Source organism: Rhea americana, unplaced genomic scaffold (genome assembly GCF_003343005.1).
Source record: "Rhea americana isolate MKP2758 unplaced genomic scaffold, rheAme1 scaffold_50, whole genome shotgun sequence".
NCBI classification, from domain to species: Eukaryota; Metazoa; Chordata; class Aves; order Rheiformes; family Rheidae; genus Rhea; species Rhea americana.
This window is the reverse complement of record NW_028186646.1, coordinates 4,502,094-4,515,962: the sequence shown is the minus strand read 5'-3', so window position 1 is coordinate 4,515,962 and position 13,869 is coordinate 4,502,094. Positions and strand designations below refer to the sequence as shown.

The 13,869-nt window shown below is 40.7% G+C and overlaps 1 protein-coding gene across 1 annotated transcript in view; it reads right to left on the bottom strand.

Moving 5' to 3' along the window:
• The window catches only part of PTPRN2 (protein tyrosine phosphatase receptor type N2), a 592,277-nt gene that overhangs the window by 19,038 nt on the left and 559,370 nt on the right, over positions 1-13,869 (bottom strand). Inside the window, exons 18-21 of the mRNA XM_085317725.1 lie at positions 12,455-12,574; positions 11,140-11,306; positions 5,474-5,527; positions 3,543-3,607 (exon numbers count right to left, since the gene is read on the bottom strand). Of these exons, the coding sequence (XP_085173851.1) occupies positions 3,543-3,607; positions 5,474-5,527; positions 11,140-11,306; positions 12,455-12,574 (406 nt within the window). The remainder of the gene's footprint in view (positions 1-3,542; positions 3,608-5,473; positions 5,528-11,139; positions 11,307-12,454; positions 12,575-13,869) is intronic.

Genomic DNA, 13,869 nt, shown 5'->3' with positions numbered 1-13,869 from the left:
AAAAGTGCAGCAAGCATTGCTATACAGAAAAATATTTATACAGAAAAACAATGCATTTATCATTTTCAGTCCTTATCCAAATCATGAAGCACACATAGAGTTAAAAGAAATCTTCTCACTCGAACACTAAAGTGTGTCTTAAGCTGTCTGCAAGGGAAATTAGAGGTGACTTTGGTAACTGTCTTAAAATTTTAACATTCATTAGGAAGTAGTATCAATATTTAAACATGTTCCTGTAAGGTCACACTCTGCACTGCTCGGTTTTCATTACTGCTTTGAGGGGTAGAGGATCAGGGCTGCAGAGCTCCTCCGCACATGGAGTACGGTATTAAAAATAACGACAGCAATACACTACGTGATAAATAATAGTGCCACGGTCCCGGCACAGCTGGACAGAAGGACACGCTCACACTGGACACCTCCCACCGACACGATACCGAAGTGACCGCAGTGACCAGCCATCGCTGCTCTGGAGCCACCGCTCCAGCATCCAGTAACACCACGCGGCGCGGCCAGCTGGAGCGCGCAGAGGCGGCCGTTAGGGCTCTCGCACGGAGGGTACCGAAACTCGTCAAAACCTCGACCCCACAGGCAATCCTTCAGGAGGCCGGGCGGAGCCGGGCGCTGGGGCCTCCTCCAAGGGCCGCGCGCGGGGCACGCGGCGCCTGCGGGCGCCCCTGCTGCCGCCGGCAGGCTCTACCGACGGCCTCCTTGCTGGCTGATTTTTGGCCTAAAAAGTGATAGGAGATGTGGCAACAGGCACGACTGTAGAAAATATGAATTTCTATAATAAGTGCTAGCACTAATTCAATGAGCACTGGGAGAAAAAATCGCTAATGACAAAGGCATTTACAGTTAACTGTCTACGAGAACGTAGGAAAGTAAATCATTACATGAAAAGGGAGCTCCTTTTCTAAATCTGCCCTATTAAAAAACCCACTAAAGAGCCAAAGCATTTATTGATTGCTTTCTACTTTCCCACTGCCTAAACTAAGTACTCCTCTATTTACTTTGATTTAAAAATGCATTATTGTCTACTTTCTAATAAACCAGGCAGTGGAACAAGAAACTCAAATTATTCTAAGTTTATTCTTTTTTTTTTTTTTTTTAAAGAACTGAAGGCCTTAATCCTTAAAAGCCTTTTTGAAAGAAATGTTACTAGATGCTGGCCTTGCAGCTGGGCCCAGATTGAAAGTGCACTTACATTTTTCTGTTCAGAACTGAAGGACTCTAAAGTTAGTCCTCGCACTTCACATAAAAGCTTTGGAAATGGCATTCTTCGCTGCTCGTGCAATTCATTCTTTAAGAAAAGGAAATGGAAAGAAAGATTTCATGTCCAGGGCTCCGGGCCCCTTTGATCATTTGACGAACACTGGATCCTCAACCTGGGCCTCCAGCTTCTCAGGGCAGACAAAGAGGGCCCCGGCCGCCCAGGCCGGGCCGCGGCTCCCGCCGGAACAAAGCCGCGGGCGGCCGCGCAGCGTGACAGCCTGGGAAAGGCCCACCTCGGCGCGGCCGCGGGCCCGCTCCGCCCTTTGATCTTCCCTGTAAAGCCCAGCCGGAGCCCCAGGTCAGGGGATTTCCAGCGGCCCGGCCCCGGCGGCGGAGGGGAGCGGGTCGGGAGCGGAACGGGGGCGGCCGCTGGGCGAGAGCCCCGCGACGCCTTTCTCCGGCCGGTTTCACATGACTTGTCGCGCATTGTGAACGGCTAAGCCCGCACTTAAAGTGGAATTTGACATTACATGGTACAATGGAGGCAATAAATGGCATTCTTCAGTGCTTTTACAGCAAAGTCAACCCTTCCTTAAGTGGCTGAAAGCCCAAAGCTGGAAAATGCTTCGCGTTTGCTTCTTTCTGCAAGTAAACTGCACGCACTTTAAACCTGGTTTGCGTTGCGGCTTGTCGTCGCTGCAGACCGAGATGAGCCGAACGAATAGCTAACAAATGCGAACGATAATTTTACTAGGTACCATCGCCTGCATTTTTAGAGACTGCGCAGTCGCGAGACACACGCCAAGGATCTGAAACAGCCCCGATGAAAACCTATTTTCCAATGAGAATGAAAATTTTATTCCACTAGAAAATTTGCAGGACAGTGCTGAGGAGAAGACGGGCATGCAACTTCTTCTACGATCAGTAGCGAGCTCCACGTGCCCTGTTATGCCTGTGTTTGACGAGACATACAAAAAGCCAGAATAAGGGCAGGAAAAAAATGCTGAACTCCTCTGTGCAGAGGAACAACACATCGCCGCCCCCCCCAACCCGGGATACACAAGTTTCGGGAAGCAACAGATGACTGCAGAACACGGAGCGTGTTTTAAACTATCTGCGTCCAAGTTAAAAGCTTCAAATAACAGTTGTAAAGTGATTGGAAGATGAATAACTAAATGTTATTATAAATATTATTTCTCTATATAAACTAATATATGTTATTGCAATTAATTCTTCTTTTCCTCTAATGCAAACACTGGCATCATGCCAGATCTAGGTAGCGTTAAGAATTAAGCTTAGGAATTAAGCAAGACAAGTGATTATTTTTTGCTTATTTCCAACCACACAAGATTTCTCTTTCTCTGGAAATGCATTCCTATGACACTGTTGTACATAGCCAAAGGCATGCGGGAAGGTACAATCTACAAATAAAATTGTCCATGGTATCTTTAATATATGTTGAGGTTAACACATCTACTTCTACCCTCCTCCCTTTTGAAAGCAGCAGTCAGTATTTATGTGCAGCAATCAGTATGTTGCTTATTTCTCAGATATAAGGATTATTTCACAGTCTCTTACGTACTTCCCACTTTGAACAATCTACTAGTCAATAAAAAGCAAGGTCTCATTCTCAGAGAATCTGTAGATTTTTCTTTTTAAGAAGGAATAGCATATATTTATGCTGAGGAAGACGATTTCACACTTCATAAAAGTACATCTCGCAAATTAGGAAACTGAGGCACAAAAAATTAGATGAGTTGTCCAACACCAAGTGGAGCTGGGAGCAGAGCCCTGGCCAAATTATTTTCAGTTTTCTGCTCTATTCACCGCAGCCTTTTTGCTCTGAAAGACAAATTTGTGCAGCACCCGGAACATGGGACCCTCACCTAGGATCAGATCTTCTAGGCACTGTGGTAGCAATGGACAACTGTGGAAAGGTAAGTAACAGTATTTGGCTGTTGTTGCTGTGGAGGTGACAGCTGACTGTGTAACAGTCAAGAAGCAGCCCAGGAACTAACTCAGATAACTGCTGAACAACGATTACATAGCCACAAGGTGTCTTTTCTCCTTAATTGCAAAACCTATTTTAAATGATACAGTTAAAATGCAAATACTCCTCGACAGCACAAACACATCTGCTCATTCATAAAGCGTTTGCTTTTGGTGTCGTCTTTCGAAATCACTACGAGCGTGAAAATACAACTTCAGGAACGAGCACAATTTGTCTCTAATTTATTCGGAGGCTTTCTGGGACTATCGCTCCCCGGGTTGTCATGGCAACGCAGCCACATCTCTCAGGACGGAGAACGTACAAGGCTTTGGATTCTCACCTTTGGCCATTTTGTTGAGAACCATGTCAATTAGAATGTAGGTTCCACTTCTTCCTGCACCGTCACTGCCAACAGAAAGGGAAAAAGAAAAATAAAGGCCATCAGCGTGCATCCAGGCTCAGCCAAAGGTCCCTGCCGCTGGCGTTACACCGCGTTGCACAAGGCGAGGAGGACAGAACGAGGGGGGAAAGCAGGGCACTGAGAGGGGCAGAGAATTTTAACGGCAGATTCACGTGAGATTCGCTATTAGTCTGCATGGATAACAGGGATCTGTTTTGATTTTTAAACCGAGTTGTGTTTATGTAATGAAAATATTTGAAAGAGCAGTGGAAAAGCCACTAATCTTACAACAGGACACCATTTCTATGCATGAAGTGTATATATAATGAGCTTATAGTCACTTGGATATGAGATGAATAAGCATCAAATAAGCTAGCTGCAAGGGAACTGAAGAAGAAAGAGCACACAGAACCATCCCGAAAGCTGCAGACTGCACTTGAACACAGCTGTCAGAGGCAACCCATGCACAGCCCTGCCCAAGAACTGAACACTCGATTACCAAGGCACCGTAGTCTTTCTTCATTGTAAAATGGGATATGAACCTTCTGAACTTGAAAAATTAGGAGCGATTTCTTTCTAATTTTTACCCGTTCCTTTTATTCTTCCTCAGTTGCAATGAACAGAAAAAAAATATTATCATGCAATTCCTGAGAAACTGCTCTAACTCTTGGGTAGCATCGGTCCTTCCTCAGAGCAAGCCTGGGAGGAGGAAAGCTCCCTAATCTGGATGCAGCTTGTGTCCCTCTCAGAGAGGGCTCGTAATTGCCAGCGTGATGCTCTTTTAGAGCTGCTGTTAGCAAACATAATTAAGATTTTAAGTAAAAGCCTTTTTTTCCTTCCCACCCCAAAATTTTTATCAAGGTGCGTGTGTGACCAATTAGACTGGCATGCAATTCTATTAATTAAGCCATTATTTTTATTGATAGCTCAACTTGTCTACAAGAGTTAACGAAAAGAAAAATAATACAACAGTGTGACACGTTATTGTGTTCCATTTATAGGTAGGCTAGGAAACTTAATTTTTGTTAAGACTCTATAGACAGAGGGTTTTTTTATTTATCGGTTACTAGAGCACTTCTTACAGAGAAGGAAGCAATAGTAATATTTCTCTTTTTTCCTCCTCACTTGCAGAGCGCCTCCTCGCAGCCGGTGGTGGGTGGCCCTGCTCCTCGCTCGCGGGAACACAAGTGAGGAAACGCTTCCCACACTCCCAAAAGGGAAAAGTGGAGTACCACATGTTAAGCAACTTTCCTCTTAGTCGTATTAATATTTTTTATATTCCTTATCCCCAAGAGTCTCTTAGATAGGTAAGTGCAACACTCTGCTTGTATCTCAGAATCTCCAACAGCAAAAACAATTATTAACATTATTATCGTAAAGTTTTATATCAACCTGTCCAATAGCTTTCATTTACTTCCATCAGACTGTCAGGCCTAAAGATAACCTATGCTTAAAGGATTACTCAATCCCTGGGTACTTTTCCATTCCCTGACATTGCCCCGTTCTTATCAGAAATAAAACACAATTGAGAATTAATAAAAATAAAAGGCTAAATTGGCAATGCATGGGACCACCATAATTTTGAAGTAAATTTATGAAATTAAATTGCTTGTATATTTGGAAGGGTGGCTGTAGATTGTGATTTGTGAAACAACATCTACAAAATCATAGTAAAGGGTAATTTTATTATGAAAATGGACCCTAAGCGTTAATTAGCATTAAAAACAGATGAATTATATGTAATATCTTTGCCATACTTTACTATATGCTTAGTGATTCATCTAAGGCTTTAATTTCCCATTTTCATTATATTTATATTATATTCTTACACATAAAAATCTCTCTGAAGCTATTTTAGAAATTGTACTTGCCTGCAATGAACAACTACTGGACAAGAGCGACCCCTGTAGCACTTGTTTACTTTTCTGCAATAAAACAGACACAAAAAATTAATGAAATATATTATGTAACTGTTTCTTTAACCAACTGTCAAAAATAAGCAATAAAAAAGTAAATATTGCAGTCTTTAAAGAAATAGGTTGATCATTTCCTAACATAACAAGCAATTTTTATATATGAAATCTTGTTTGAAGTTTGTTTCTGTTTTCCTATTGTAAAAATTCCCCAAACTATCTCTTTGCAACTATTAGCTAGGCAAAATAAATAACCTCTTCTCACAAATATCTCATATGTTACTTCCAGACTAAAATTATCATGGGATACTTTGATTTTAGAGGTTAACTTTGAGCTCATGAGCTTGCCCAAAGAAACACCTGAGGAGCATCAAACTGAATCCAAAATTAAAAATGGGCATTCCAGTATACTTTGTATAATGTGTGCTTATTTGTACAACAAATTTTCTCCAGAACAGCAAATAACAAACCTTCAGAAAAGCTTCTCACAAATTTCTAAAATGTATTTTATTCAGTGTAAAAATAACTAAAACCATCAGTAGGCTTTACTGCTTGGATTTGAGTGTAAAGGTCTTAGACTTAACATCTACATATTATTGTCTTCTCCAGCTTCCTGGTTCAAGATCACTGTGGCAAGAGGATGCCCCTGAAGCCAAAAGCTTCAGAACAGACCTGCTGCTACCTGCACTCGGTGAAGGAATAACTAGCACTGAAGCAAACTAAGATACTCGGTCTAAGATTCTGAACATAGCCCACAAAATTGGTTTAAATCTACCTAAATTGCCTTACAAAACCCAAATCCCAAACCTTCTCTTCTGCTCTGGAGTGTTTCACATGTGAAGTATGTTACATGCCTCAAGACATAAAACATGCACACACTTGTTAACAAGGCAAGCTGAATAAAGGGTAAGAGGGGAGAGCGTTTCTTCAGGAAATCAAAACCTTTCACGTTTCTTGGTTAGATATTTGAATTTACTGGAGCTAGACGGTCTCCAACAAAACTGTTCCACATCCGGGCGATGCCCAGATGCTCTTAGAGGCACCAGCTTGGCGTGAGTGTTGCAGAGCGTCCTGACTGCTGCGCTGACCCAGTGGGCTCTTCGAATGCCGCAACTGTGGTATTACGTTATTATGAATTTTAAAGCATAGCTAACCTAATGAATCATTTAGTTCTTGGCTGTTCATCCATTCAGTAACATCTGTGCTGTGAAAACATGCATATATCTTTAAATATTGCATACAATATAGCCTGAAGAGATCTAAACTTCTAATCCAAAAGGGAGCCTGTATGGATACCTAGAACTCAACTCAAACAGGCTACGGAGATGTTGGTTATGTCCTAAGAATCCATACTTTTATATTCTGCTTTTTATTGTTTAAGATTCTCAGCACACTTGATAACAGCACTAAGCTCCTGTAATGATTCATTTCAAATATTAGAATTCAGGATTTTTCACAATTCTTGCTCTTTCCCTCACATATGTAAATCACAGTCAGAAACTTTCTGTGTCTCTGTTTCTTTCTATGTAAGTAATTAATGTGAGAGAACAACTTAGTTCACATGAAATAGGTGATAAGCCATTGAGAAGTACCTGATGTTGGAAACTGAATGGCCCATTTATATGTCCATAAATAAATATCTATGCAGACACTACCAAGCAAAACTTATACCTTCTACATAATTTATATTTTTTATTCTTCTAAATTACATATTTATATAATTTTAAAGCTGCAGTAGGGCTCATGAACAAATCATTTAATTCTTGATGGTCATATCTGAGGATCAACTCTTTGTATATAATATAAAACCCGATACCTGTTTTCTTCTATTGTGCAGTAAATTATATTTGAAATGTCTGAAACACCACCTGATACAATAAGTCTGCATTCTCCCACGTGCAGCTGGTCACCCCCTCTCCCCTGCTTCTTGTGCTCTGGTAGAGAGTAGCTTCTGCATTTAAAGTATTACATAAAAGCTAATAACTAGAGAAGGGCATTTACCATTTCTTTTTCTGCTTGTGTGGTTCCTTTGTTCGTTGCGTGGCACCACTAATATGGCATTAGCATGTTGTGACTAGCCTCCTACTAAAGCCCTAATATAGCTCCAAGGAAAAAATTGAACTAAGCCTATCAGCAAATCAGACACAGCCAGAGACGCATGTTAGAGAGAGACACCGTATGTTTGTCAGTTTTATTAAAGGCATTTCAAACATTTTCATTATCACACATTTCAGAAAACACATTAAAACAAAGAGTTGCAATCCAGCTGGTTCATAGCTTTGTCTATATATAGCTTAGGAAAATATTTAGAAGTGCAGCAACATCGCGTTTCATTCTTAGCTGCGGCTAATTAGAGGGAGCTGAAAATTCACCAGTTAGCAAAGGTCCCGAATGTTTAAGAGAATATATATTATATATATATAAATATATACATATACAGGAAGAATTAACTCAGAAAGAATGATTAGTAATACAAACCAACCCTTGGCTCATTGAGTGAAAAAGAAATCGTCATGCAAACCATCAGCAAGCAAAAGTCAGAGGTCGTTAGAGGCTCAGAAAAGGGGCTTCCCACATTGTCCCTGCAGCAGAGTCACAGTTTCCAATGATCACTTTTGTGACTATGCAACTGGGCTCATATTACTAGCTGCAACATCACAAAAATGACACTGGCAACCGCTAATTAGCTGGCAAAATAAGAATTTGTCCGTTTTTAAAGTGAGCAGTGTTAGTAAATGCCATTGCACACAGCAAGAAGTGATAGCATAATAGATATATATTTTAAGCAAAGCCCTCACATGTGATGCTAATTATCTTTTAGCTTAGCAGTCCCTCTTTAAAGTGTAAATGTGCTCCCTCTGGGCTCAAGAAATATTTAATTACACATATCAGTGCATGACTAACAAGCTAGTCCAGAGCAATAATGATTGGTCTATTGTTCAAAATGAAATTAGGACTCCAGAAGCAGTTAAAACTGACCAGTGGTTTCTGTAGTAGCCTCGCCTCTCAGGGACTGTATTTTGTACAGATTTTTAAAAAATATGTAGAATAATCTCTTTTTGGCAATTTATACCTACATTGTTAAGGTATGATAGAGTATTCCTCTAGGTTTAAGGTGTCTGCTAAATGCAAAATCATCTAAAACACTGTCTGATACATAGTAAGAGAAATGTAATCTTTCAGTTTTCAAGGAGACTTGCAAAATTTACTTTAATAAAAATGAGAAGGTCTGTATTTCCACCGACTCTGGGCAAGGTAATTTTGGGAATCCAATTTTTCTTGGTGATGAATTATAAAAAAATAGAGGGTTGGTTATGTATATGCTTAATTTCATATATGTATGTGAATATATAAATATACACACATATGCATATATATATATACAAACACACTGAATGCACATAAAAACATAGATACTAAAAGAAATGAGAGGAGCCCCTTCCTAGCACTACCTTACTATGAGTATGGTAGTACTCTGTCAGACATTCATTCTGGGGGCTTTATCACTCAGTTGTCGTAATTCAGCAGAGGTTAGACTTTAAAAATGAAGCTTTGGGTGCAAAATATTTACTCTATAAAGGAATTTCAAATACATTATTTCAGCAGTAATGCATTAGCTTTGTCATTAAAAAAACAGCAACATCAGATGACCAAGAAAACTGAGATTCATAGACCAGCTCTTGTGCATGCCAAAATTCCTTTCCAGAAGGAATTTTATTATGCATTCAGTATTACAAGATCACAGTACAAAATCTGCACTTAGGAAATGATTATGGTACCCTCAACTGGACTGTAATGAACACTCAGGATTCAATTAAGTCTTAATAGTTTCATTCCCATACTTGCCTCAAATAGGAAGAATGTCATCTGAACTATTTTCCTACCTAGTTATGATTTTGCCTTTCCAAACACTGCGCAACGCTTCTGCAGCACGGCCAGTTAATCCTTGCAGAAGTTCATCCTAGCCTGTGTTTTCTCGGCGATGTGGACTATGACTTAGTGCACACCCAATCCGGTGGTCCCCGCAGGGACCGCGACTCTTACTGAAGCCAACAAGACGAGGTGCTCAGCATGTGAGGAGACCTGGCTGTACAGGTTCGTTCTTACTCTAGTTACAACGAAGAGCAAATTCTCCGCTAACTTTCAAAGAGCAAAATCGGATGCTGTGTTTGATCAGCGCTGCAGACCTTCAAGGCTTAATGGAATCAATTCCAAATTTCCTCTACAGAAAGCCACTATAGGCAGCTTCTGCAGTACCACGCCAAAGGAAAAATCAACCTATAAAAATTACATTGAAGTCTGTATTTGAACCCAGAGAAGAAAACCTTGAAAATTCAATTACAGTTTCAACTCCATCCTTACGCCAGTGCTTCCTTCCTCCCCTATCACTTTTGTACTGAGACACATCCTTATACTCTTACCTAGCCACAGCCCATACAGATTCAGTAGCTGCACTCCGTTATTTGACTTGCAAAGTGTGATTTCCCTCTGCTTTGAAATCCTTGTAATATGCAAGAGAATACTGACGGATGAAGGATGGCATTTAGCCCTTAGTTTTAAGGGCAAAAATTGGCCAGCAGACAAGCATGTGCCCCGTTCCAGGTGGACATAAGGCAGCCCGTCCCCTCAGCTGCATCTGCGCCACTCCGACTGGCAGCAGTCAGAGCTACGAGTGCTTATAGAAAGACCAAGTTTGGACCTTAGGAGCCCCTTATAATCGCTTCAGGGGTTTGCAGGTAATATTGCAGCGCGGGGAGGAAAACCATGCGATCCCCCAGGCCGCTGGCGGATTCGGACCCAGCTTCCCAGACCTCGCCGAGATGCTTTTCGTTAGGTGTAAGCGCAGCGCTGTGCATTAGCTGATATGTGTTAACACCTACACACACTGTACTGGGCGCCATCTGCAATCAAATGAAGATTATTCCATGCCAATATTTATCAGGTGCAGCTTTAATTTTCAAATTAAAATATAGATAGACAGAGCAAACATTAGAAGGTGGTAGGGACTCTTTTTTTTTTTTTTTTTGCCTATGTGTATTTATATTTTAAAGCCCTGTTCACTTTCCTAACAATTCCAGAGGGTGTACTTTGTTGATATTTTCACGTGCTTCCTCAAATTTGCACCTTCCTTCACCCACAGAAAGTCTAGTGTCCTGACTGTTCGATCCTTGCGAGCCAACGCTCCCACTGGAAAGCCGTCGCTGCCATATGACTTGATTGCGCTTAGGTTTTTCTTTACTGTGTTCATACTACCGAATTTATTTGTGAGATTCCCGCAACAAGGATCATCGAGGAGCCACACAAAATGCCTTGGAGTTGCAGATCAGGTAAACATTTGTAGAACAGAGAAATACAGAAGCACAGAAAAACTGTACAAAGGGAGTAAGTGCATCGATCTCTAGATGGGAAAGGAGTACGTCTTAAAACCAAGCAACAGGTTTTGGTGAGACAACACTAAAAATCAACCTATATGCTGCAGATTGCTTGCCAGTTTTCTGTTACTGTATCATTGTGGCATCAGACCCTTTCAAAACAGAAATAATTAAAGGACAATTAGAAGCAAAGCTACTTCGGTTCCTCAAACTGCCGTTATCTGAAATAAACTGTTACACTTTGCATTTTACCTGCGAAAATCCAGAAGTGATCTTGTAGAAGCAGGAACTTTCTGATCATTCCAGCTAAGGAAATGGAACTGCGTCACTGTCCGGGTCTCGTTTGTCTGCAGGTTTTTCAGGTAGAAGCTCCTCACGAGGAAATCCTCGCACCAGATGTGTTCAGAGACCAGGTTCACCTACAGCACACAGGAAGGAGCAAACGCAAGTCAGGAATTTCTGTTGCAAGCAGCATCTTCAAAATCAAATGGATGTCTAGAAGGAACGAATCACAATAAAGCTGTATTTTTATTAGCAAATGGGCCACTGCTATAGAAATAATTTGTTATTTAGCAATCGTAGTTGTTTTCAAGAAGGGTTTAGTTGCCATTGCTATTTTCTTGAGAAACATTAAAAAATTCTTGGCAGTTTTACTGCAAACTGAAAAATCACTATAATGAACTTTTATAGCTAAATCTAAATCTCAATCTAAAAGGCACAATGCCTGAGAATATGTTAAGCTGCCAGTCACCTTCTACTTGAAATGCTCACAGTGCATGCTCAGGACAATCTGAGTGGTCTTAAAAATTACATTCAACAATTCAATTCACATGAGAAGTCAATTTTTTTGCTATGTAGAAAACTAAGCATAAAATATGCAGCTCATTTGCATGGTTAATCTTTTAAGAAAATTAAATTTTTTTCATATGTTCTTATAAATAACTATAATTCTTCACATTTAGTTTTTCTTTATATTGGGCCATTGTGGTATTTTTTTCCTCATCTATTCAGCTGGACATCTGGAAAAATATGACACCATTGTCAACGTTACATTTCAATAAAACTGCGTGATTTGATATTTTGGGCCAGATTCATAAAGCAAGAAATAAATATATATGTATATTTTTGTTGCAACTGAGGCATAAGGTAAAAATCAATAGCACCAATTACTAAAGCTACATATTGGCCTTTGAATGAACATATACATATAGCTTTCCTAAGGCCAAATTCACTAGTCATAAACACACTATTTTCCTATAGTACAAATAAATGCTTCCATATTTTAATCACGAGCACAGCCATTTTAAAGACAAAGTTATTGTCTCTCCTTTTTTCACTGTAACACTTGGCTCATTATTGACTACATGTTATCCAATGCAAACTCTCTTGCTACTAAAATTACACCAAATTTCCCTCAAATCTAAAACGACTCGAAGGCACACCGAGGGCATTTAAGGGGCCTCGGCTCACTTTACAGGTTAGATCGGCTTAAGCAATATTTTGCCCTGTATGAAATCAATCCACGCACTTACTGTCACATTGACAAGCAGAGATTTTGCCTAAGTACCTCGTAGATGTGGTAGAGATTTGACCCTTCATCTGGCCAATAGTGGTAGCACTGTTTGATGCCATTTTCTGTAAGGGGTGTCAGCATGACAATAACGACACAGCCGTTCTCCCAGACCATCTGCAGACAAAGAAAGACACCGTGGCCACATTGTGACTGCCTAATTACTGCGTGACATGTATAATTACTGCACTCAGACACACAATCAAAATTTATTCCATTCACAGGAAATTTATTTCATTTTCATTAGACACTTTTACTCTGCAGCTGCTTTCGAATCCCTGAATAAACTGGCACCATATTTTGCACGCTTCCATGAAGTATTAAAGAATTTCCAACAAATTCAATCCATGTTTTTTTACAAAATCTCTCCTCACTCCCAGTAGTGCGTTCAGCTGCTTTTCTTTCAAACTTCCAGATCCACAAAGGAAACACTGAGCAATGCTTTCAAAAGACAAAGCTACTTGGTGTTTGATATTTAATACTAAAGCAGCGTGGACACACGTCGTTAGCAACATATCGACCCCTAAAGGAGCACGGGCTGGACGCGGTTTGTCTCCTCAGCCGCCTTCTTGCCGCAGCAAAAGCTGCCCGGCCGCGGAAACCACCGAGCTACCTGGAACAGCCGGGAAAGTTGCAGCTGAACAACAGCGAGAAGGAAAAGGCAGAACAAAACCACAACTGAAACGATTCTTCCAGAAACATGTCTGACAGAGAAATCTTTCTTCCAAAAAGGAAAGGCTTTTTGCAGATGTGTATTACTTCTTTCTGTCCTTCTTTGTTCGTTTCTCTTTCCCTTCTTTCATTTCATTTCTCTTTTCCTTCATTCCTTCCTTGTTTCCTCTTTTCTCTTTTCCTTTTCTCTTCTCTTTTCTTTTCTTTTCTTTTCTTTTCTTTTCTTTTCTTTTCTTTTGTTTTCCCTTTCCTCTCCTTTCCTTTCCTTTTTCTTCTCTTCTCTTCGCTTCTCTTCTCTCTTCTCTTCTTTTTTCTTTTGCCTTTTCTTTTCTTATTCCTTTCCTTTCCTTTCTTTTCTCTTTTCTTTTTCTCTTTTCTCTTCTTTTCTTTCTCGCCCTTCATTCCTTTTTCTTTCCTCCTCCCTTCCACCCTTTCTTTCCTTCCTTCCTTTCTTTTTCTTGCTCTCTTTCTCCCTCCCTTTTTTGCGCTAGAGGTAGAAGGAAGCAGTGCACCCCACCCTGCAGACGGCGCGCTCTCCGAGCACAGGTACAGCAGCAACAGAGGAAAATCACGGCTCTTGGCCAGCAGCGTGATCTGCTAATAATCCAGCCCGGCCACCGAGCGGGTGCAGGAAGCCAGGGCACCTCCTCAGCCCCAGGATTTGGGGACGTTTCCCCCCAAAAGCAGAACAGGCAGAATTCGCTCGGGCGAATCTGTGTTCCAAACGCAGCTCACGGCTG